At 38.0% G+C, this 23298-nt stretch overlaps 1 protein-coding gene across 9 annotated transcripts in view; it reads left to right on the forward strand.

Annotated features, from left to right (window-relative positions):
• Window positions 1-23298, forward strand: part of dmd (dystrophin) — a 283797-nt gene that overhangs the window by 206153 nt on the left and 54346 nt on the right. For all 9 annotated transcript variants that reach the window (XM_057829994.1, XM_057829988.1, XM_057829990.1 and 6 more), the window contains 6 exons: window positions 2532-2704; window positions 2802-2958; window positions 6494-6602; window positions 12556-12824; window positions 12906-13052; window positions 22467-22530. In XM_057829994.1, the coding sequence (XP_057685977.1) occupies window positions 2532-2704; window positions 2802-2958; window positions 6494-6602; window positions 12556-12824; window positions 12906-13052; window positions 22467-22530 (919 nt within the window). The remainder of the gene's footprint in view (window positions 1-2531; window positions 2705-2801; window positions 2959-6493; window positions 6603-12555; window positions 12825-12905; window positions 13053-22466; window positions 22531-23298) is intronic.

Consider the following 23298-nt stretch of genomic DNA (forward strand, 5'->3'; position numbering starts at 1 on the left):
TTCAAGTGGCATAGAGACAAAACATCCTTGCACTTACAGTGCATTTTTTTGTTACCAAATGATCTCTGATCTGTAAACCCTTCTGAGATTGGGGGTTGGAATATTCCTCTGTCCTTCCTTTTGCAAAACTCCTACTGACATAGGCTTTGGCTCTCCTGTAGCTCACCAACAGGTGTAAGAGCAGTATAAAAATTGGAAGAATCAGATTGGGTGTACAAAAAAGACTTTAATGTTCCATACAAAGATGCAATGCTATGACATTTTTGTTTTTCTATTTCAAATCTTACCTGATCCCTTCACAGAGATGGATATACTCGTAGATCGGTGAAAACAAGCACTGGGTGAACATGCATAATTTACGTACATAGGTTACATTTACCATACAGTACGTCAGTGATCAACTCAATTAAATTCAAATGACTTTATTTGTCCCCACAGAACAATTGAAAGCACAGAGTAGCAAAATTACAGAGAAGGCAGGGTGGAAAATAATATACACAAGACATGTACAATCTACAAGACATGTAAAGTTTGTGCATCCCTTCGCATTCGTGCGTTTTCTTTATTTTCATGACTATTTACGTCCTAAATTCTCACTGAAGGTAACAAAACTACGAATGAACGCGTGTGGAATTAGTTACTTAACAAAAAAAAGTGAAATAACTAAATACGTATTATATTCTAGTATCTTCAGCGTATCCACCCTTTGCTCTGATTACTTTTTTGCACTCTTGCCATTCTCTTCATAAGCTTCAAGAAGGAGTCACTTGATATGGTTTTAATTTCACAGGTATGTTTTTTCAGGGTTAATTTCTGGAATTTATTGCTTTATCAATGGAGTTGGACCTTAATTTGTGTTGCATTGAATGAGGTATGTCCAAACGTTTAGCTTTTTTAAATAAATAAGTGATTTAGGATTTTATTCCTCTGCGTTTTAACACTGAAACATATGAAATTGTAGAATGGTCATTTGGGTTACTAAAACATCCATGATTTGATTCAATGCCTAGGTCTCGACTTGCTGCCCTGGCTGGCGCGAAAGGAATTCTGACATGGCAGCATGTTGAGCTCCGATTGGCCGGTAACTGACAAACGGGTGGAAAAAATGCACCCACATCATTGTGGGTGCTAAAAAGTGAAGGCTTTGTTCTGCTAGGGAACGAATCATGACCTTTGACCCTCAAACACGCACATTCGCACAGAAGATTGCACTCACACAACATACATGTTGTTCACGCGCATTCACATGAATGTGTTTTGGGAAATTATTTTCCAATGCAGTGAAGACTGGTTAAAATTCATTCCTTTGCACACATCCTTCACATCACACTGGCAGCTCCTTGGGCACAACAGCAGCCCTGTATGCACTGCTGAGATAGCCTTCTGTCCCCAATTAGAATGGCGGATTGCACCACAGCCTCACTTCCAGGTCGCGTATACACACAATTACATACTCGCCTGTGCACGCATTTCAGTACTGCAGGCAGATAACATTTAATTGGAAAATGAGTGCGCTCATAGTTGGTTGCATCCTTTCAAGTTCTGGACTCATCATCTACCAACCCAGTATCTTTTTTTGTCTTCATTTCTTTCTGCTGCTTCATGTCCATGTCTCCCTCACTCTCTATCTCATTGTCCCTCACGCGCACCCAAACACGCGTGCACACGCATACATACAGTGCATGCCTACCCAGATGGCATTGTTTCACCCACTGGGAGCGAATCTTCCTGAACGACAAGACTCAATAGATAGTGCAGCTCTTTCCCTATTTACATGCGAGACGCCTTACTTTTTCAGCATGTTGCGAAGAAAGGTCTACAAGTTTCAGGTTTGCATATTGGCGATTGATTAGTCTTTTTTGTCTTTGCTCATCAGTCTTCTTATTTTATGTCAGCTTTTAATCACCAGTTGTTCTCACTTGTAGTCTAAAAATAACTTATTTTTCTTCCAGCATTAATCCAAATGTATGCCTTTTAGCTTTACACAACTGTAACATTTCTAACATGACAGGAAACGGGAACTGTCCAACTCCAGCAGTCTTTCCGTGAATGTATGACTTCTGAAGCCTGGTTGACAAAGATGCTACACATTAAAATGTTTTAATGGCAAATAATAGTTTTTGCAGTGTTTCATTTTAGTTTTTACTTATGGTTTTTTATCATTCAATAATCAATACTTGCATTGAGGAAAAAAACATGATAGTTTGGTTAGGTATTACTCATCCCAGTAAAAAAAAAAATGCACCACCATCCAACTACCGCTACACCAGCAAATTCCAAAATGTTGAACAAAAAGTGTCTCCTTAAGATCAATTTTTTTATGCAAACGAGAATGTGTTTTCCTTTAAACTGCTAAAGCATAGCCTTAGCAATTTTTGCTGAACACTTTCAGAAAATGCACTCTTTATATTCAACTGTACTTGCACTGAATATGATTGCTTCGATTAGTATTTTGCTGATAGATTTAAAATGGCAAATAAATGGCAAAATAAGAGATGGCTATAACAATGTCTTACCATCTTTGTTTTCAGGACCTAGAGGTTGAGGTGGATAGCCATACAGAGCTATACCATTCACTTGATGAGCAGGGCCAGAGGATTCTGAGCTCACTGGGGGATTCAGAGGATGCTGCACTCCTCCACAGACGTTTGAACAACATGAACCAGCGCTGGGAGGACTTGCGCAGCAAGACTCTCAGCATGAGGTGAGAGAATGCCCAATTTAAAAAGATTTGAACATGCTCTCAGGGTTAAGGGATGCACTGACATGGGGATGACTGAGTGTCTGTTTGGGCTCAACAGAGCTCACTTGGACTCGGAAATGGCACCTTGGAAAAGGCTACATATGTCCCTGCAGGAGCTGCTCAACTGGTTGAGGCTGAAAGCTCAGCAGCTAGAGCGAGAGCCACCTGTCGGTGGTGACGTCCCTACTGTTCAAAACCAGTTGGACACCCACCGTGTAAGAAACCCGTACCAGTCTTATGTGTCCAGTTTCCATAACAGGATTGGAATTTTAAAAAATGTCCTTTTTAAAAGCCATTTACAAAAATTATCTTTTGGCCATTTGCTTTCATCACAGTTATGTTTTATAGTTGAAAACTTTGATTAAAGTGAATGTTTTGAAAGAGATTGTGAACTTGCTGACACATAAATATTGGAAATATTTATCTTTTAAAAACAGAAGTCAAAATCAAAACAATAGAGAGGCATTTTCCAATATTTAAAACTATTTCATGCATAAGAAATGGGAGTGTGCCTTGGTTGAAGGTAATTGTGTTTGCAAGTTAACCCTTTTGTAACCGCATTTTTTTCTGCTGCTCAAAAAAAAAAAAAAAAATCTGCACTGATTTTTACTCTATTCAAACACCAGAACAAAGTGCAATTTTTGGGTCAGAGATATTTCATGCTTTTATGGGTTAGTTTTAATGTTAATGTGTTTTTAATGGGAAATGAAAACTTTACGTTATCCTTTTTTAAGTTGGTCAGCCATTTTCAAAGAGCCAGAAATAGCAAAGAGGGCATGCCAAACCTCATTATTTGATGTTGTTGGGTAAAGTTTCATCCAATCATCTCCCAGAAGTGGCAATAGCAACAAAATTCAGTGTATTTATTAGTTTAGAGACGTGAATATGTCAGCTCCTTCAGTAGTCTGAAGGGGTCTGAAGGGGTTAAATTTATCTGAAACCAGTAAGTTTTGAAACTGGTCACACTGTGACATCACACCGGACATTATTATGCAAGTACCTACCCTCGTCGTTCTTCCTCCACACAAACAATTATGGGGAGTGCCAAGGAGGCTGGCAAGCTGGTCTCGAGTCGGCCACTTCCTGGTTTTAAAATGTGCTGAATTAATGCATGTGCATTCGTTGTAATTTTGTATATTTTTTCATACGACCAGTTTCTTTCTCAATTATTTTGCTACGTCACAACCCAACCCCCCCGCTACTGTTCGCAGTCTAGCTGGCCAAAAGGCACTTTTGTCACTTTTGTCAGCCTATACGACGGCACAATTCGGCCTCCTTGCCTGGCCTTCGATCGACTTTTTAAAAATTTCCTGTGTATCCTGAAAGATGACGATGCCCTCCTGCCTTGACGCAGCATGTGATGTGTTGGCATCAAGTAAGTGACTTTTTGTTTGTTTGTTTGTTTGTTTGTTTTGTGAGGGTATGTGAATTTTTCTTCAAGTAGAAATATTAAGGGAAATATTTTGGAACCAGGAAGTCCTAGCAAAAGCTTGCCTTCTGACTGAAATACCTCTGCATGCCAGCATACACGGAACCACGCTGAAGCGGTAGTGTGGACCGAATGATCATTTTATTTTTGTATAATTGCGAAATAGTTAAGCTTGGTGTCATTGTAAAATTTTGTAGTCCGCGTCTCTACGATCAAAGTCACCACACACATAGGCAATGCCCACAAGTTTTACACAGACATAACCACTCCACCAACAGCCATTGAGAGAAATGTGTAAATTCTGCAGAAGAGCCAAAAAAGGACTAACCAAAATAGTTTGAAAATTGACAATCTGGACACTTTCAATGCAAATTGTTTTGACAACCTGCTAAAATTGCAAGGTTATAAAACAAAATGTAAAAAAACACCATACCAAAAACTTCAGTGCCTCTGAAAAAGCAGTCTCGGGTAAAAAAAAAAATCACACAATTTAACCAACTCAATTAAAGTACACAATTTGACCAACTCATATAAAGTGCATACGTAATTTACAGGAGGTGTACTCACTCCTCACATTTATAATTCAATTGTCATTTCAAGGAAGCCTTTTATTTGGGCATTTCTGTAACTTATTTTTCATACTACAACTGGTAATTTTGCATCAATTTTATCTTTTAAAGGTCAATGCTGAATGACTACATTAAGTAATACAGTACCGGTAGGTATAATAAAAAGTCAATAAAAGTCTGAAATTTTGACAGCCACCATGAGCAGGCTGTTAATACTTTAAAATGTGCTATCCTTGGTTTGCCTGATCTAAGAGGTTATTCAATTATGTTTCATTTGTCACATTAAAATTATGTACATTTTCATATGGCCTGTTCTCAATCAACGTCTGGTTCAAGTAGGCGCCAATAGATGGACAAGGGACGGCTCTCTTGTGCTTATGTCCAGTTGAGTCTATTTCATTTCCAAACCCACATACTAGCAATAGAGTATTAAAGGGGGGGTGTCTCAGATGCGGGAGTATACTGTAGTACCAGTGTTGTTTTTGGCAGCCCTTTTAATTTCCGTCTTACTCTTTTGGACGATAATACTTACAATCTGTCATATTTAAGTCATCTCAAAATGTGTTTGTCTTCATCTAGTTTTTGTTGACGGAAACTTGACTAGTTTTATCTAGTTTTAGTCAACGTTTACAAAAAATGTTTTCATCTGTAAAATTTTTTAAAAAATTAAACCAAAAATAAATAAATAAATAAATAAATGAATAAAGTTTCCAAAATTTCAAACATTGACAGACGAGCACATATTGTAGCGTCTACAAGGATAATGCCAACTTGGTGATTATACACACTCGGCAGGGAAACAGTACATATTTTCCAATAAATTATACCCACCTGGACGCCATGAACTGTAACTGTATGTAAAAAAAAAAGTTGTCTGAGAGTTTAAGAAGTTGCTCACAGTTAGCATTAGCCTATTGCTAACGCAAATGCTATGCTAATGCTACGAGTTACGTTTTCAGTGTGTGATGATCACTCAGCTCAGACCTTTAAAGGCTAAAGCAACATTGCATATTCTCTCACACCAAGAAAAGAAATCTTAATGTGTATGCAACCCTTCATAGAAACTGGAGACGACGCATTGTTAAGTCGGGAAGGAGGGGGTTCGCAGCACGTCACGAGTGACACAACCAGACACTGCTACGATACAGGCTAACTACACATAAAATGTCACACATTGTGAACATGTGACGGAAATATTGCGCTTTTTCGTCTCGTTCTCATCTCGTCAGACGAAAACTCGCATGTGTCTCGTTAAGTTTTAGTCTCCCGAAACACGTTTTTAGCTCATTATCGTCTAGTCATCGTCATGAAAAAAGTGTTTGTCGACAAAATATTTTGTTATCGTCATCGTTTACGAAAACAACGCTGTACAGCACCCACAATATTTACAAGAAATCGGAATGTGTTCGTATGCAAGCCACACTGGACCATAAGCTGCACGGCTCAAACAGCAGGAAAAAGTAGCAGCTATACTTCTAGTAAAAAAATTACAATAAAATGTTTAAAATTTACTGTCAAAGAAACTTGCAACTCCCCTCAAACCATCAAAGTCCTGAATTGTGGTTTCATCATCATCATCAGACCGCATGCTGCGGTGACATTTTGCAAATCAAAGGCATGAATAAAAGGAAACTGAGTTACTACTAGTTCAATTAAAATCACATTTTATGCTCATTTGGTTGTCCCCTTAAAAATGTTTAAAAACAGATATTATGGTGTGTCCAAATGAAGCATATGGGTGTCTTCCTATAGGGCTTCAGGCGGGACGTAAGAGCCAAAGAGCCTGTTGTGACCAAGGCTCTTGATGATGTTGGTGTCTTCCTGTCTGAATTGCCGCAAGAGCCATCACCTGAGCGGCGGGGTAACATGCTCAAAAACTCATTTGACACACACTCACTTTTCAGGCTTCATGACTTACTTTGATGTTTCTCACACTTAGAATGAAAAACATGTCAGTCAATGAGCCCTTGCTCTTATCCCTTTATAGGACACTCATTTAACTCATTGACGTCACTAAGTCAACTTTGTTGTAAATTATCCTTCATGTACATGACATATAAAAATGAGTTCTTCTTCATCATCATCATCATCAAATCATATGAAATTAAAACAAAACAACTTTGGAGTGTTATTGTGGGCCATAACCAAATTGTATATGTGAGTGTATTCCTATTTTTATTCATTTTAATTTCATCAATTTATTTTTTATTATCATTTTATTCAATTCTGAATGTATTTATTCATTAAAACATTTATAATAAATACAGATTTTTTTAAAGATACCTGCCAGCAACCAGTTCATGGTGTAGAGCACTGGTTCTTAAACTTGCTAAAGGTACCGAACCCCACAAGTTTCACATGTGGATTCACCGAACCATTCAAAATTAAATAATAAAGCAATTTTTTGCACATTTAAAACCAATATATCTAAGCTAGCAAGCTAATAATTTAGTAAATTCCCGTTCAAAATTCTTCTCATTTGACAGCATATTTTAAAAACAGGTCAAATTTTGAGACTGTGCTGCCCATTGGTCTGGTGTATTCCCTCATACCAAGTGAGAGTCAACCTTCCACTGAGCAAACCAGTTCCTACTCCCATCAGATCGAGGAATAGCAGTTAAAAGAAATGGATTAAGCCTGTAAATTGGGAGCAAACCAGTACAAAACCTGGTCTAAAAAGCTACTTTGCCTAGATTTAATCAGCGTAGAAAAATAGGGCTCATCGTTTCTTTACCTTCGCCGAACCCCTTAGACTTACTCACCGAACCCCTGGGTTCGATCGAACCCAGGTTAAGAACCACTGGTGTAGAGGAATGGAATTGGCTTCAGCACACCCACAACCCTCGTGTGGATAGGTAGTACAGAAGATGAATGAATAGTAAAATACAACAATAATTTTTAAAAATATATATAATTAATTTCGGCCTGCTGTTACGTGTAGACATCACATTTTAGATCAATCTGTGCCGCATCAAAGCTGCCAGTGTACAACACATCGGTGAAACTGTTTGATGCCGCGGTCACAGCGGAGCCCAGGAAGAGGGAGTCTACTTCCGTGACCTACTATTTAAAGGTGTGTCCCAGGTTAAGAGAAGTGGGGGGAGATAAGCCCACAGAATACATAACTAAGGGCGCTTCCACACTAGCACTGTTTGGTCCATTTTAAACAGACCAGAGTTCTTTTTCTCTTTTTTCTCTGCTTTGTTTTGTAAATGTGAACGCGCATCCGAACTCTGGTTCGCTTCAAGCGCACCCTGCTTCACTTGTGAATGCAACTGGAGCAGGGTGCCGCTTTTGCTAATTTATGTGCAGCGTGGAGCTGTGATGCTCTAGAGACTGTGACTGTACACGCAGGGCATCCTTAGAAGCGGAAGTACAGCGCGGACGCTATTCAAAATCAACAATGTCAAGATGACAGACGATTAGCAATGGCCAAATGTTGTGCTGTGCTAAGCAGTTGCATTTGATACACAGAATTGGGTTCTAATGTGGCCATTGTGTTTTGCATGCTGTTGCTGAACGTACAGTGTGAGAGTGACTGGCCGAGACATGCAGAGCATTTCAGGGCGGCCATTTCATGAGTCTCACTCTCCTGGAAGTGGCAACAATTTGACAGTCCAAAAAGTCACAAAAGCGAATTTGCTCCTGTGTGACTTGGGGTACCACGCGGTTCCCTTTGGTGGTTTAATTTGCCCCTATGCATTTTTATATTCTCCATTTTTCCTTGCATTGAGTCGAGAGGGAGCGCCGCCGCCGCGACTTGCTATGCTATGCTACATTACGTTTTTGTTTTTTCTTTTTTAATTCGGACCCACGTGCGTACAACTTCTGCTTCACAAAACAGTCAGTTGACAAAAAATTAACACATTCAGATGCACGGTTATATGCAAAATAAAAGACAGTAATTAAAAAAAAAAGAAAAACTATATTTTAGTTTAATATGTAAAAATAATGCTATGCTACATGACATGCAGCTCCACAGCACCATGCTGTGACGCTCCACGCTACATCCCCTAATAGGAGGGTGGTATTTCTATATTGTCCAATCAATAAGTGCGCCTTTTGTCCACGTGATGCTACTCGGAAAGTTTGGTTGGCCCAATGTGAATGCTGAACTTTTTGAACAACTCATTTGCAAGTGTTGCTGTGAGGTCCTCTTGGTCTAGTGTGAAAGCGCCTAAGTATCTAAACTTGGGTTACATAGGCCACACTTGCATACCGTATGTTGATATTGTGCCCTACATGATCTGAAATGTGATGTCGATGATGATGATGATCGTGATCATGATGAACATGTTTATTTCAAATATTTGATACATACTGTAAGTAATAATAATCAGTTAAAATATAAGATAGACAAAATATGAATATTCGAAAAGGAGTGAGAAGTAAAACCTATTAGCTCCCACCCCTTCTCCTTAAGTACTGACGTATCAGCTTCCGACCATACATTTAAACATAAACCCAGAGCCTAATACATTATCATTTAACTCATGTACAATCCCTCCCATAACTCTACTTCTTGCCCTATACACAAACGTCACAAATATAAGCCACACTTCTCACAACACACCTAGTTATTGTCCAATTCTCCCTCATCTTTATTTTTGTGGACATATGTCCACATCAAGTTTAAGCAAAAATAATAGTAATAATAATAATAATAATAGTCACTTGTCCTATAAATGGTTAAAGAGAACGCTCTTTTAGGACTCATTCACTGCTGATATATCCAATTTTAAAATTGCTGTGATTTAGTGTCACATCAGATTTGTTGCTCATACTATAAATTCTCTTTATTGAGCAATCCGCATGGCTTGTATGTATGTGTCTATGCTCACGGCTCAACCTGTCTCAATGAACATTAACACGTGAGCAATGCTGCGGTGTAATGGGCTCTTTTGGTCGGTTTTGGGTATAGACCCTACTCACCAACGAATGACGTGTCGCTGTATCCGGCCGCCATATTGTCCGTCTCTGTTTAGCCCTATTCGCAATGGTTTCAATTAGTCGTTCAGTTTATAGAGCAATTCATGGAAGCCCCGGTGCTTTAAGACGCTGTAAACTCATTGGATGCGTTGCATAAAAGGCGTTATGTGGAAAAGCTTCAGTCTATCCATTCGCCAGATCCATATTTGATGCCTAAATCGATATTTTTCGACCCGCTGTCTTTGCCCTCTCTGCCTGACATCTGCTACCCTGATATCTACAACTATCTTGTCCACACAAAATCAGCCTATTCTCACGAAAGTTTGAAAAACTTTAAGAGCAGCACTCTAAGCAACATTACCCCGTGTGACCCTTTACTTCCAATTTTCTAAAATGGCGACTATCAATAAAAAAAAAAAAGTTGACTGCGATGGCCGACGCATCAAGGATAGGTGGATATTGGAATATTTCTTCAATAAAACACGCAACAACTGTGTCTGCCTTATTTGCAAAGAGACAGTCGCTGTTTTCAAAGAGTTCGATGTGACGCGATAATATTACCGAACAAGACAGACAACATTACAGGGAAGATACGCAGCGAGAAATTATAGCAACTTGAAGCTAGTTTAATTTCACAGCAGGAGTATTTCGCAAGAGGCCGAGTGTCGAAAGAGAACGCCACAAAGACAAGATTGTTGAAATTATGAATTTAAAAAAAATAATAATAAAGCAAATGTGACACACAGAAGGGCTTGCAAAAATTTGTTTTAAATATATTGTTCAATGTAAATCAGCCAAGGTAGCCCCCCGCATTTTTACCACACCAAATCTGGCCCCCTTTGCAAAAGGTTTGGACACACCTGCTTAACTGATGATCCGTAGACGAGGCCAGCTTCTTTCACTTGGTACCAGCTAAATATTATTCAAAATGTAATGATGGTGGAAGAAATAAGAATCTTGAATTTGAAACTGTATATTGTCGGCGATTAGCCTCGCAATTATCTTAAATGTGGTTGTCAGCCCAAAACCCTCTAAATATATATTAAATGCATTTTACCAGATATAAAATTACTACTACATAATCTGTGGTAATCGTTTGAAGCCTAGTTTTCTCGTCGAATTGCAGCAGTCCATCTCGCTCTCCTCTCCGGGTCTCTCAGAATACGGTAGAACTTCAAGTCTCTCCGTCTATCTTCTCTGTTATTGCAACCAACCGCCACACACGCCTTCCCCATTTTGATTATTAATGTTAACAAGCAGAAAAACACGCCATAATAGGAGGAATTTATGTAGCGGTTATGCGTCAAAACGACGAGTCGACGGACAATATGGCGCGGAGGCGTGGTTGTGACATCATGTGAGTAGGGTCTATAGTAGCACTGTGACAGCATCACACAACTTTGGGGGGATTGTTCCTTAGTTATTCCTTGCTGGTGCTTTTAGAGGATTGTGCTCCTTGTCCTGAAAAGTGTTTGGCCCTGACATTCGCATAGCAATGGTCACATGTGGAGGTTAACAAACAAACTTGGTGCCACCATGGCAACAGCCCAGTTACTGCTAAGGTTTTATGAGCCACCAGCTAAAATGGAACAGAGGTGGAGGAATCCAGCTGTTAATAGCAAAAGGAAAAAATCCCTTTCCTGCACTAACAAAGTTCGCACAGTATCTTTTGTGTGGCATTTTGTATGATTGCTTTCCATTACAGTATTTAACCTGCATTGTCATATCCATCAGCCTTATAGTAAAAACGTATCTTTGCTTTTTGATTACATAGAAATAATAAAATGTACTAAGTCTTTATTATCAACTCATTGGGTGCCATTGACAACGCTAGACAGGCAATCCGTTTTGACTGGGAGAGGCTGACAGTGAATTCACAGCATTCACATCCAGTTTAAATGAATTTGACATCTATCGTAGTAAATGGCAGACAATGAGTTAATGATAAGAAAAATATATTTTACAAGTATCTGTAAGATTTTGGCTGTCTCAAGCCAAGGGTCAGACCTTGCTTAATCAGACTGTTTTATGGATAATTACGAATTAAGAATTAAATACGACCCTCGATTTGGTGTCATCTACTAAAATTTTGTGAGCGGAAAACAAGGCAAAAAAGAAAAAAAAATATTTACAAAAATAATAAAGTAAAATACACAGAAGATAACTAGGGCTGTCAAACGATTAAAATTTTTAATCAAGTTAACACAGCTTAAAAATTAATTAATCATAATTAATCGCAATTCAAACCATCTATAAAATATGCCATATTTTTCTGTAAATTACTGTTGGAATAGAAAGATAAGACAAGACGGATATATACATTCAACATACTGTACATAAGTACTGTATTTGTTTATTATAAAAATAAATCAACAAAATGGCATTAACATTATTAACATTCTGTTAAAGCAATCCATGGATAGAAAGACTTGTAGTTCTTAAAAGATAAATGTTAGTTCAAGTTATAGAAATTTTATATTAAAACCCCTCTTAATGTTTTCGTTTTGATAAATTTTGTAAAATTTTCAATCAAAAAATAAACTAGTAGCTAGTCATTGTTGATGTCAATAATCAAATAATGCTCATGGTCCTGAAACCCATAAAATGAGTCGCACCCAAGCGCCAGCAGAAGGCGACAAAACACCAAAAAACACAAGTAACAAGTGGAAACGACACTGCGCTGTCATTTCAATCTGTTTGAGCAGGGCATGTGCATTAAATACGTCAAATATTTTAACGTGATTAATTAAAATAATTAATTACCGCCCGTTAACACGATAATTTTGACAGCCCTAAAGATAACATTTGCAGCCGGTGTTAAAATGCCATAGCTGAAGTGATGTCATTGGACTTAAATATGATTTGAGACCTTGTTCACACTTCAGACATAGGTTCCATGGAGCGTGCCCAGAATGTTGGGCGACTCCTGCGCAAAGAAGCGAATGACGTGATGACCAAATGGGAGCAGCTCAATAGCAACTCTGCTGACTGGCAGAGAAGGCTCGAGCTTGCTCTGAAGCGACTGATGGAGCTCCTTGAGGCTGAAGATCTTGTGGATGGGCAGCTGAGGCAGGCAGAGATGGTGAAAAATGCTTGGGAGCCTGTTGGCGACCTTCTAATTGACTCCCTACCTGAGCACATCCAAAGAGTCAAGGTGTCATTTTTGTTGTGTCCACACAAAAAGTCTTTACTCTGGAATATATTTAATTTCTTTGATTTGATTCATCTGACATAGGAGTTTCAGGAAGAGATTGCTCCCATTGAGGAAGATGTGACACACATGAACCAATTGGCATCCACTTTCAGTCTGCCTGAACTCCAGCTGTCGCCCAGCAACCTGGAACGCATTGAAGAGCTCAACAGACGCTGGAAATTGTTGCAGGTACTCTCTGCTGTTGACAGATTGGACTATTTACAAAAAAGTCTAAAATGATATTAGAATATTGTTTTTTTGTTTTGTTTTTTAAACCAGGCAACAACCATCTGTTGTGGAGTTTAATTATTATTATTTATTTATGCATGTTCTCCCTGTACTTGAGTAGGTTTTCTTTGAGTACTTCCTCCCACATTCAAAAAACTTGCATTTGCGTTTCATGAAGACTTTAAATTGGAGTGGTTTTTGCTCTCCCACAATCAGAACGTAATAGTGTGAGACAAAATCGATGAAGCATTACAATTGGCTCATTGATCTCAGATAGCTATCAACCATTTATAAATTATCTTGAAATGCAGGTAAAAATAAATGTTTCCTAACAGATGTGATAAGTGTGGTCAACAACGTTACCAAATTTACTACCCCAATTCCAATGAAGTTGGGACACTGTGTTAAAAAATAAAAAAAGATTTTCAAATCATGTTCAACCTATTTTAAATTGAATACACAAAGACAAGCTTTAATTTTCAAACTGATAACCTTTATTGTTTTTAGCAACTAATCATTAACTTAGAATTTTATGGTTTCAACACACTCCAAAAAAGCTTGTGCTGGGTCATGTTTACCACTGTGTTATATCACCTTTGACAACATTCAATAAGCGTTTGGGATTAATTGTTGAAGCTTTGTAGTTGGAATTCTTTCCCATTGTTGCTTGATGCACAGCTACAGCTGTTCAGCGGTCTCCATCGTTGTATTTCACGTTTCATAATGCTCCACACATTTTCAGTAGGAAACAGGCCTGGACTGCAGGCAGGCTGGTCTAGTACCCGCAGTCTTTTACTAAGAAGCCATGCTGCTGTAACACCACATTCTGCATGAATATGGTTTGGCATTGTTTTGCTGAAATATGAAAAGATGTTGCTTGGATGACAGCATATGTTACTCAAAAACCTGTATGTAGCTTTTAGCATTAATTGTGCCTTCAAAGATTTCTGAGTTACCCATGCCATTGGCACTTAAACAGCCCCATACCATCACAGATGCTGGCTTTTGTACTTTGTGTCCATAATAGTTTGGAGGGTTCTTTTCCTCTTTGGGCAGGATCACACGATGTCCACAATTTCCATAAACAATTTGAAATGTGGACTCGGCAGACAGACCACAGAACTCTTGTCCACCTTGCATCAGTCCATCGTAGATGAGCTTGGGCCCAGAGGTGCCGGCCGGGTTTCTGGGTGTTGTCGATAAAAAGCATTAGCTTTGCATAGTCTAATTTAAAGGATGTAGAGCCGAACTATATTTACTGACATTGGTTTTCTGAAGTGTTCCTCAGCCCATGTGATATTTGTACCTTTCAGAATTATTGTTGCCTTGGTGCTAACATAGCTCTATGCCAGCAAAGATGCTGGCTTTTGAACTTTTTGTCCATAGCGGTCCAAATGATTCTTTTCCTCTTTTGACCCATGGGACACAATATCCACAATTTCCCATAACATTTTGAAGTGTGGACTCATCCGGACACAGAACACTTTGCCACTTTGTGTCAGTCCATCTTAGATGACCTCGGGACCAGAGACGCTTTTGCTTTGCACAATAGAGTTTTATACACTTATGGAACTAACTGTATTTACGAACATTAGTTTTCTTGAGTGTCCTTGAGCCCATGTGGTGATATTCGCTCCACATTGATGTCACTTTCTGATGATGTGCCAACTGATGGATCGGAGGTCACGGGCATTCAATATAGGGTTTCGGCCTTGCTGCTTATACGCAGTGATTTCTCCAGATTCTCTGAATCTTTATATATTATTATGAACCGTAGATGATAAAATTCTATTCTCCTTGTAACTATACATTCAGGCGCATTGTCCTTAAACTGTTCGACTATTTTCTCACGCCATCTTTGCTTTGGAATAGCTGAGCAATTCAGGGAAGCTCCTTTTATACTTAATCATGGCACCCATGAAAATATATCAACAGAAAGCCTCTGGTGACTCAAATACTGCATACATTGATCCTTCATTTTTCGCAGTTAATGGGGTCTAGAACCCACCGCGATGAGTGAAAAACCGTGAAGTAGCGCCCTCCCCCTAAAAAAAAAAAGAAAAAAGGTTTTTCGTTTTTTTGAACCTGTCCTGTTCAGCTGCTTGGAAATAGATAATATTTTTTGTGAGTACAGTACATACTGTATATATTTTTTGTGTATACAGTAGTTTGAAACATGTGAACACAATACTAATATTATATGTAAATACAGTAACATGCATAAGATGAATAAAACATACTTACCACACTGATGATCTTAATAAATGACCATGAAAAAATTGCGGAACGATGGAGATGAAGAAGATAAAGATGATTTACTGAGAAGCTTTTGTAGGAGGTGTCCGGCCCACAAGCAACATCTTCATGGGGAGTTGTGACCATTGCTTTTTCTTCTGAGCAAAGATGCTCTTGTACAACGTGATCTTTGTGAACTTTAAAACCTGGCCTCTTCACGTCCTTGAAAAGGAATGTTCTGGACGGCTGCCTTTTCCAAAAAAGGGCAGTCTCACCCATGCCTTCCGCAATTGAAGAGCCACCCTCTTCAACTAATTTGGGAAATCAACATAACGAACAGCTACGTCACGGTCTGCCGAGGAGGCCACCCCATATAACGTAACGCTGCAATGGCCAAACCTCTTTTTGAATTTCTCAAACCAGCCCTTGCTGGCAACAAAACACAATTATCTTCACTCGAGGCACTGGAATTAGGTTGTGGTTCATCTTCGTCATCACCCTCACCTTCGTTCAACTCTTCAGGAATGAGGCTATCATAGAGCGCTTTGGCTTTTGCCCGAATCATGTTTGTATCGAGACTCACCTTCTTTTCCCGACAGTTCAATACACTGTTAGTGCATTTTTATTTATGCAATCTTCTTGTTGCGAGGAGTCACAACTCGCTTAGTGTCCATGGAAAACAACATTGAGGCCATTTTACGGATTTTCGCGTCATCTTTCTTTATGTAGCTAACGGTTGATTCGTTTACTCTGTAATGGCGTGCAACAGACACATAGCTGTGGCATGTAGCATGTTCAATAACTGAACTTTCTTGTACACTTTCATCATTTTACTTTTCTTCTTCGATTTGCTAAAGCATGTAGATGGTGGATAATTTTTGGAGCCATTTTCAACGACGTGACCAGCACAAAAAGGCGAGCGAGAGCTGTCCCTCTTCAATAGGTATAGGAGAGCAGCTTGGTGAAAAGTCTCGGCCAATCAGGTTGCGAGAATCCCGAGTCAGAGTTGGGAGGACTCTCCTTGCCTTCTGCTAGCGAACAGGCAGCTTTTATGCCTTATTTCCCTTTTTTTCCATGAATATATCGATATATATATATATATTTCAATATGTAATATATATATATATATATATATATATATTAGGGCTTTCAAAATTATTGCGTTAACGCGCGGTAATTAATTTTTTAAATTAAGCACGTTAAAATATTTGACGCAATTAACGCACATGTCCCGCTCAGAAAGTATTCTGCCTTTTGGTAAGTTTTACAGCAAGGCTTTTTATGCTGTCCAACAGCGAACTCTTGTGGTCGCTTTGCGACATGGTTTATTGTTTTCTTACCAGTTCATTATGGCTGCACGACGTCTCGGGCTGATAATGTTGTGCTTATATGATCCTTGGACAAGATTTGTCCGTAAGTATGGTTGTTGTAAAGAATGTACATATTATGTTAGTAAGCGAAATGTTCTATTTTTTGTATGAGACGCTTTTTGTTTATGTTTAGTGAACCTGTATAGCGTGCTAAGCTAACGTTGTTGCTAATGCAATGCTTGTGTACTTTTATTTTGTAGTTTTACGACGGTCTAAAGAGGACAATGGTTTGAGGCCATTTTATTAATAAATCAGATGAAAAAGGAAGAAGAATTATTAAGGCGTCGTTCACTAGCTGTCTAGCTTTGGAAAAAGTAGACGCTTCGGAGTGAGGACAGCATAGACAGATTTAAATGACAGTAGAGTGAAATGCCCACTACAGTCCTTATGTACCGTATGTTGAATGTATATATCCATCTTGTGTCTTATCTTTCCATTCCAACAATTTATTTTACAGAATATATATATAATTTACAGAAAAATATGGCATATTTTATAGACGGTTTGAATTGTGATTAATTGCGATTAATTACGATTAATTAATTTTTAAGCTGTAATTAACTCCATTAAAAATTTTTTATCGTTTGACAGCCCTAATATATATATATACTGGACTGTCTCAGAAAATTAGAATACACAATATTCTAATTTTCTGAGACAGTCCTGTACATTAATCCACCATTTAAAGCAGGGGTGTCCAAACTTTTTGCAAAGGGGACCAGATTTGGCGTGGTAAAAATGTGGGGGGCCGACCTTGGCTGACGTCCTTTACATAGAACAATATACAGGACTGTCTCAGAAAATTAGAATATTGTGTATTCTAATTTTCTGAGACAGTCCAGTACATGTATATATATATGGCGGAAAACACTCAGGTGACTTGAAGTTCCAAGACTCCCAATTTGGCCAACTTTCAAAATTGTCCGATAAGCATGTGTGATACATCATTGGAAAGCTTAAAATCTCAATTTTCTGGGGGGGAAGAAATTTTTTTAACAGGAGAGCATATATTAAAAAAAAAATACAAATTTAAACAGCAAAACCCTAACTGGAGGCGAGAGCATGCGAGAGCAGAATTAAAAACACCACGATTTTAACGAGATATTATCACGTACTTACCTTGTTTCGATCCAAAAACTCCATGTAGCATGTATCGTCGAGTGTCAGGACACAGATGTGAATGGCCACGGCTGGATTTTTGAGGGCTCTTATGGGTGAAAAACAGTCATATAACAAGGGTCGCGATGCAGAAATCGCAGACAACAAGGAGTGGTCGAGATTTTCTATTTCAGATATTTGCCCTTTTAAACGTTATTTTTCAATTTTTCTTTGTTTGGATCGATTATTTGTCATCTAACATATCAAGGAAAATGCAACAGTAACAAAAAAAATATACAATTAACCCATAGTTATGAGGTAGCTATCTGTGACTTATTTACAGACACCAAATTTTTCATTGTGATGTAATTTGTTTAAAAGTTTAAAATATATGAGTGAATAATTTTTTGAAGTCGTTTTTTTTTTCTTAAACTAAATATTAGACATCAATTAATGATTCTAAGCTAAAAATGACAGACATTTTGAATAATAAATATAATTACTTACCTTCTTTTTATGGCTAGTTTGGAACAAATGCGGTTGCGCGACGTCTGTAAACGGGGGTTTCCAGGGTATTACGGACAAATTAAAAATAGTTCAGGGGCTTAGTGAGCCATGAATCTGCTATGGCAGCATATAGACATATTGTTCTGTCAAACACAGCAGTTGTTTTGGGTTAAAATACAACAGTTTCTTTTAAAGAGGAGTGCAAGAGCAGAAACTGCTTTTTCAGTCTTGTCTGTGTTTTCTGCCATATACATATATATATATATATTTTTTTTTTTTTTTTTTTTTTTTTTTAATTTATAAACTGAATAAAATCCACAGTGGACTTAGGGCGGGAAGTTCGAAGCACGAAGTAGCGAGGGATCACTGTATACCAACAGGTCATCGCGGGGCCTTTCAGCAGCCAATAAAAAAAGCACATGAGCTTTCAAACAACCAAAAAAAATATTTACTCCAACAGAAAAATAAAAATAAAAACAAAATTACAACTACAGAATATTTGACGAAAAACTTTAAAAGGATTCAATTAAATCAATTTTAGTAAGGAGTCACATAAGTTACATGAAAAATATTCCAAAATAAAAATTTCAAAACAAAAGAAAGTAGAAATGCAAACAAATTAAACTTGCAGCCTCATACCACACTTTGAGAATCAGTAATTCTAAGTGAGTGATTCTGAATCGCTCATTTATATTTCTCAAAAACTGTTTGAACAATGAGCTAAATTAAAAATGTGGTTCTTCTCACATACCGTATCAATCAACAGTGTTGTTAATAACGGCCTTAGAATATAACAGCGTCACTAACGGCGTTATTTTCTTCAGTAGTGAGTAATCTAATTAATTACTTCTCTCATCTTGGCAATGCCGTTACCGTTACTGAGGCGGGAAAGGCGTGCGTTTCTATGTGTTACTTTGTTGGTTGACTGACGCGAGAAAAGTCTGAAAAAGACGGACTCACGGAGACGAGAGAACAGAGCCAAGAGTGGGGAGGAGGCAAGGGAGCGTGACGCCATTGCAAATGCGATGCTACTATGCTAGGTGGCTCCAATAATACCTGACTGTAGCCGATAGCCTACAAACTACGCCCACATGCTGCTTCGGTAGATATCACATACAGTATATACAGAACTAGAAGCAAATGACAGACACGGCGGCATTAGCAACATGTATCATCAAGAACTAGATGCGTTAGTAAACAGCCGCCATCTTAAAGCAGTAGACTTCTGGGGAAGGCTCTGTTGTAGAGAACCTTCCTTGCGAACCTAAGTAACTTTTTATCTAAAATGCTCCTAAATCGGCAAAACTTAAATCTATCTTTAAATGATGAAACAGTTTTAAAACTTACACATGTCGAAAATAGACAGAAGGGAACTAATGCAATAACGGGAGCAATTTTAACAACTTTAAAGGTTGATTCACAACATTAAATGACTTCCACACATAGCAAAGGTTACTATCTAGTAATCGCAATAACCGCAATACCCCTGTGTCTAGTTTAGTTTAGGGTAAAGAATTGGGCTAGGGCCATTTGTCCCAAAAACCCTTTAAACTTCTCATTGTGTGACCTGTTTTTATATATAAATTATTTATTTATTTATTTATTTTGAGGGGAAAAAAACACGAAAATTATCACCAGTTACTTTGCCAAGTAACTAATTACTCTTACATTCAGGTAACTGAGTTACTAACGCAATTACTTTTTGGGAGAAGTTATTTGTAACTGTAATTAATGAGTAAGATTAACAACACTGTCAATCAATAAAGTACCAATTCACAATTTGCTCTAACCTTGACATTGTCCATACATTCATTCAATGAAGATTAATTTATGACAAACACATGAATGAAAAAGTAACTCGCAGGTGAGAAATGGGCTGCCCTCTAGTTGATCAATTAATTTATCCTCCAATATTATAGCAGACAGATAATAATAATATTTATAAATACTTATAAGAATCGATTTAAATAGATTAAAAACAGATTTTTAAAATTGTGGTTCGAAAAATGTTATATTTTTTCAGCATTTGGTAGAACGCATCTCCAATATGCATTGTAAAGTACTTACTTGCATTGGTTACAGTAATCTATGAGCTGCTGAACCATTTGAAAAAGTATGGTGACAAAAAATTTTTAAACTCCTTGCTTTAAACCAGTGCTTCTCAATTATTTTCTGTTATGCCCTCACAGGAAGACGTAAACGTTCAGCGCCCCCCCCCCCCCCCCCAACTCTCTGCCGCCACTATAAATATGCTGTAGTATCATTTCTATATAAAATTCTTATGATTATAAATACACCTCTGCATAGCATTGTGTTCTTTTTAATATTAAAAGAAAAAAGTAATATAGATCAAGTTACAATAAAGTGTAAAAAAAAAAAAAAAAAAAAAAAACATCCATACTGTTAAAATACACTCGATACATTTTTTGACTGTTTGACATTGAAAATTAAAATTTAATAAAGTCAATAAAAAATAATAAATTCAAATTGATCAGCAACATTAACTCAATGGGATAATATGCCAAACAATTAGACAAAAAAAAAAAATTAATAGAACAAAAATGACAGTGTCATTGGACGGCGGGACAATTTTTATTTTTGTTGCAGGCAGTATCAGCTCCTTTGCTATGGTGTGGGGTCATTTTGCACTGAGCAACTAGGTATGCCACCTTATATGATGCTGACAGTACTCGCTGGTTTACTTATGTAACACTGACTAGGCGGGAGCATTGTTGGCAATATTCGGCGCGTTTTCGCTGAAAAAAATAATTCCTGCTGTTCGCTGCGAACATTTTCAGACAAAGTAAACAGACTGGTCTCTCCTCGTCCCCCACTCTATTAAAAGTCAAAGCCAAATGCTACATATGCTTTGTCATATTTCCTTGTCTTAGCATTTCATATCTCCGGTGCGCTTTGCTGTGTGCTTTTGTTTGGTTAAAAAAATACTGCGCACACGCTGAAAGTGAGAGCGGCAATGCCACCCACTGAGTGGATGTGCAATTACACTTTAATCTAGTACGGAAAAAATGTTCCCCATGGTCACATGCGCCACCCCTAGCATTGCTCTGTGCCCCCCTGGGGGGGCCCGCCCCACTATTTGAGAAATACTGCTTTAAACATTAGTTCTACAATAAATGAACTATAAAAGCAGGTAGTAGCAAGCTGAGTCACCTTTAACAAATCATCATGGTTTTTGCTTGGAACACTGTGAAACCAACTGGCCAGCACAAGTACAGACTCAATGAGTAATTGCACCGAATTCCTCGTGCTCCTATTCATTAGTGCAATTCCAACTAGGTTACTATGGATATGAGGAAGAAAGAGCGCAAATGGCTTGAGTGAGTTGGGCTTGAAGGTAAAAGATAAAAATCATGAGCATTACTTTGTAATCTAAGTCATTGCATTCTGATCATCGCCAAGTGCGGCCTTTAGTGAAAAGATGGTTAATTAGGTGAGCATTTCATTCCGGCTGCATTACACACTTGTTCTATAAGTAAAAGATAAAATACTTTTGATGAGTCACTTTTCTTTATTTCCCGGATCCAAAAAAATCAGCTTCTGCTCCTCCTGACGGGAACCCTATGCAAAGCAAGGGATCATTATTGGGATTAGTACAGCTTCTGTCGGCATTTTCAGGGTGCTTCCTGCAGGGAACCACGCCCACCTGCATCAGATGGCTTTGTGTCACATCAACCCACATCCCGTTTGAAAGGTTTAATTTCATGAGAAGTATTCCAACATTTGGGTGCCTCAATTACAGAGTGGCTGAATAATGATGACTTCCGATAAATGCCAGCTCAGTGTCGGAGATATGCAGCATAATAAATATCATCACAGATTCCTCTATTCATTTTCAGTATGTATGATTCTCAAAATGTGCTATGAAAAGTTTGATTTGGGCTGTGGCCTGGTCTTGCGCCATTTGGACTGGGATTTCAGTCACAGGGCACACAAGTAAGTACATTTGTACAACACTTTATCCACCATCTAAGTCAGAAAGTTTAATTAGGTCCTTGTAATTGTGTAGAAAATGAAATTCACATTCACATGCTGGGCATATAATGAGGGCCAATGAATACTTGTGTGTGTGTGTGTTTGGTGTGTTTTTTGTTGTTGTTGTTGTTTGTTTTGTTTTTCAATTGTCGTGGTTGTTTTCATCCATCAGGTCTCAGTCAATGACCATCTAAAGCAACTGATGGATGCACACAAAGACTTTGGCCTCCTTCATGGTTAGTAAAACATTCCTCCTAATGATGGTCTATTAATGTATAATGTTTGGTAATTCCAATATGATCAAGTGATTATTGTCCAAGCCACTGCATCAATAGTTCGTATACCCCCATGTGAAAATACCTCAAGTAAAAATATTTTCCAGCACTGCTTGAACCCTTTTGGGCATGGGGTTTACCAGATAGGCAGAGGTGTTCCTGCAATCCTCTTAAAAGAGGACACACCTTTGTTGCCAACTGTTTAGGCTTTCATGGCTTTTTGTCTAGTTATTATGAGTGAACAGGAAAGTTGCACGACTATACAAGCTTTAGACTGACTACTTTACATTTGAGTGTCACTTCTTAATTGTTATCGCATGAGGTGGCTGCGGCATATGTAAAATGTAATCTCATTCTGACCAAGGTTTTTGTCTTGTTATTTATAAACTGAGCACAACACTATATAATTTCTAATGTGGATTCAGTCCCACATAAAGGAAAGGTAATCTTAGAGAGCACTTTAAATCTTTTTACCATGACATCATGTGTACTTAAGGGTGGGAAAAGCTCAAGCAATCTCTGATTGCACCATTTGTACAAAAACCTGTAGCTTGAATAATAATTGAAGCTTTCTTTACAGGGCGTATGGCTTGAATGATAATTCCAGCCTTTTCTAATTGTAGTTTTCTTTTGTACTGCCGAAGCTTGAATGCGTAAAATGTCATTCGAAAAGATGTAACGTGAGTTTGATTGAAACAGAACTTTGCCATGATTTAGATTTCCACAGGT

The sequence above is a fragment of the Corythoichthys intestinalis genome, chromosome 2 (assembly GCF_030265065.1).
Source record: "Corythoichthys intestinalis isolate RoL2023-P3 chromosome 2, ASM3026506v1, whole genome shotgun sequence".
Taxonomy (NCBI): domain Eukaryota; kingdom Metazoa; phylum Chordata; class Actinopteri; order Syngnathiformes; family Syngnathidae; genus Corythoichthys; species Corythoichthys intestinalis.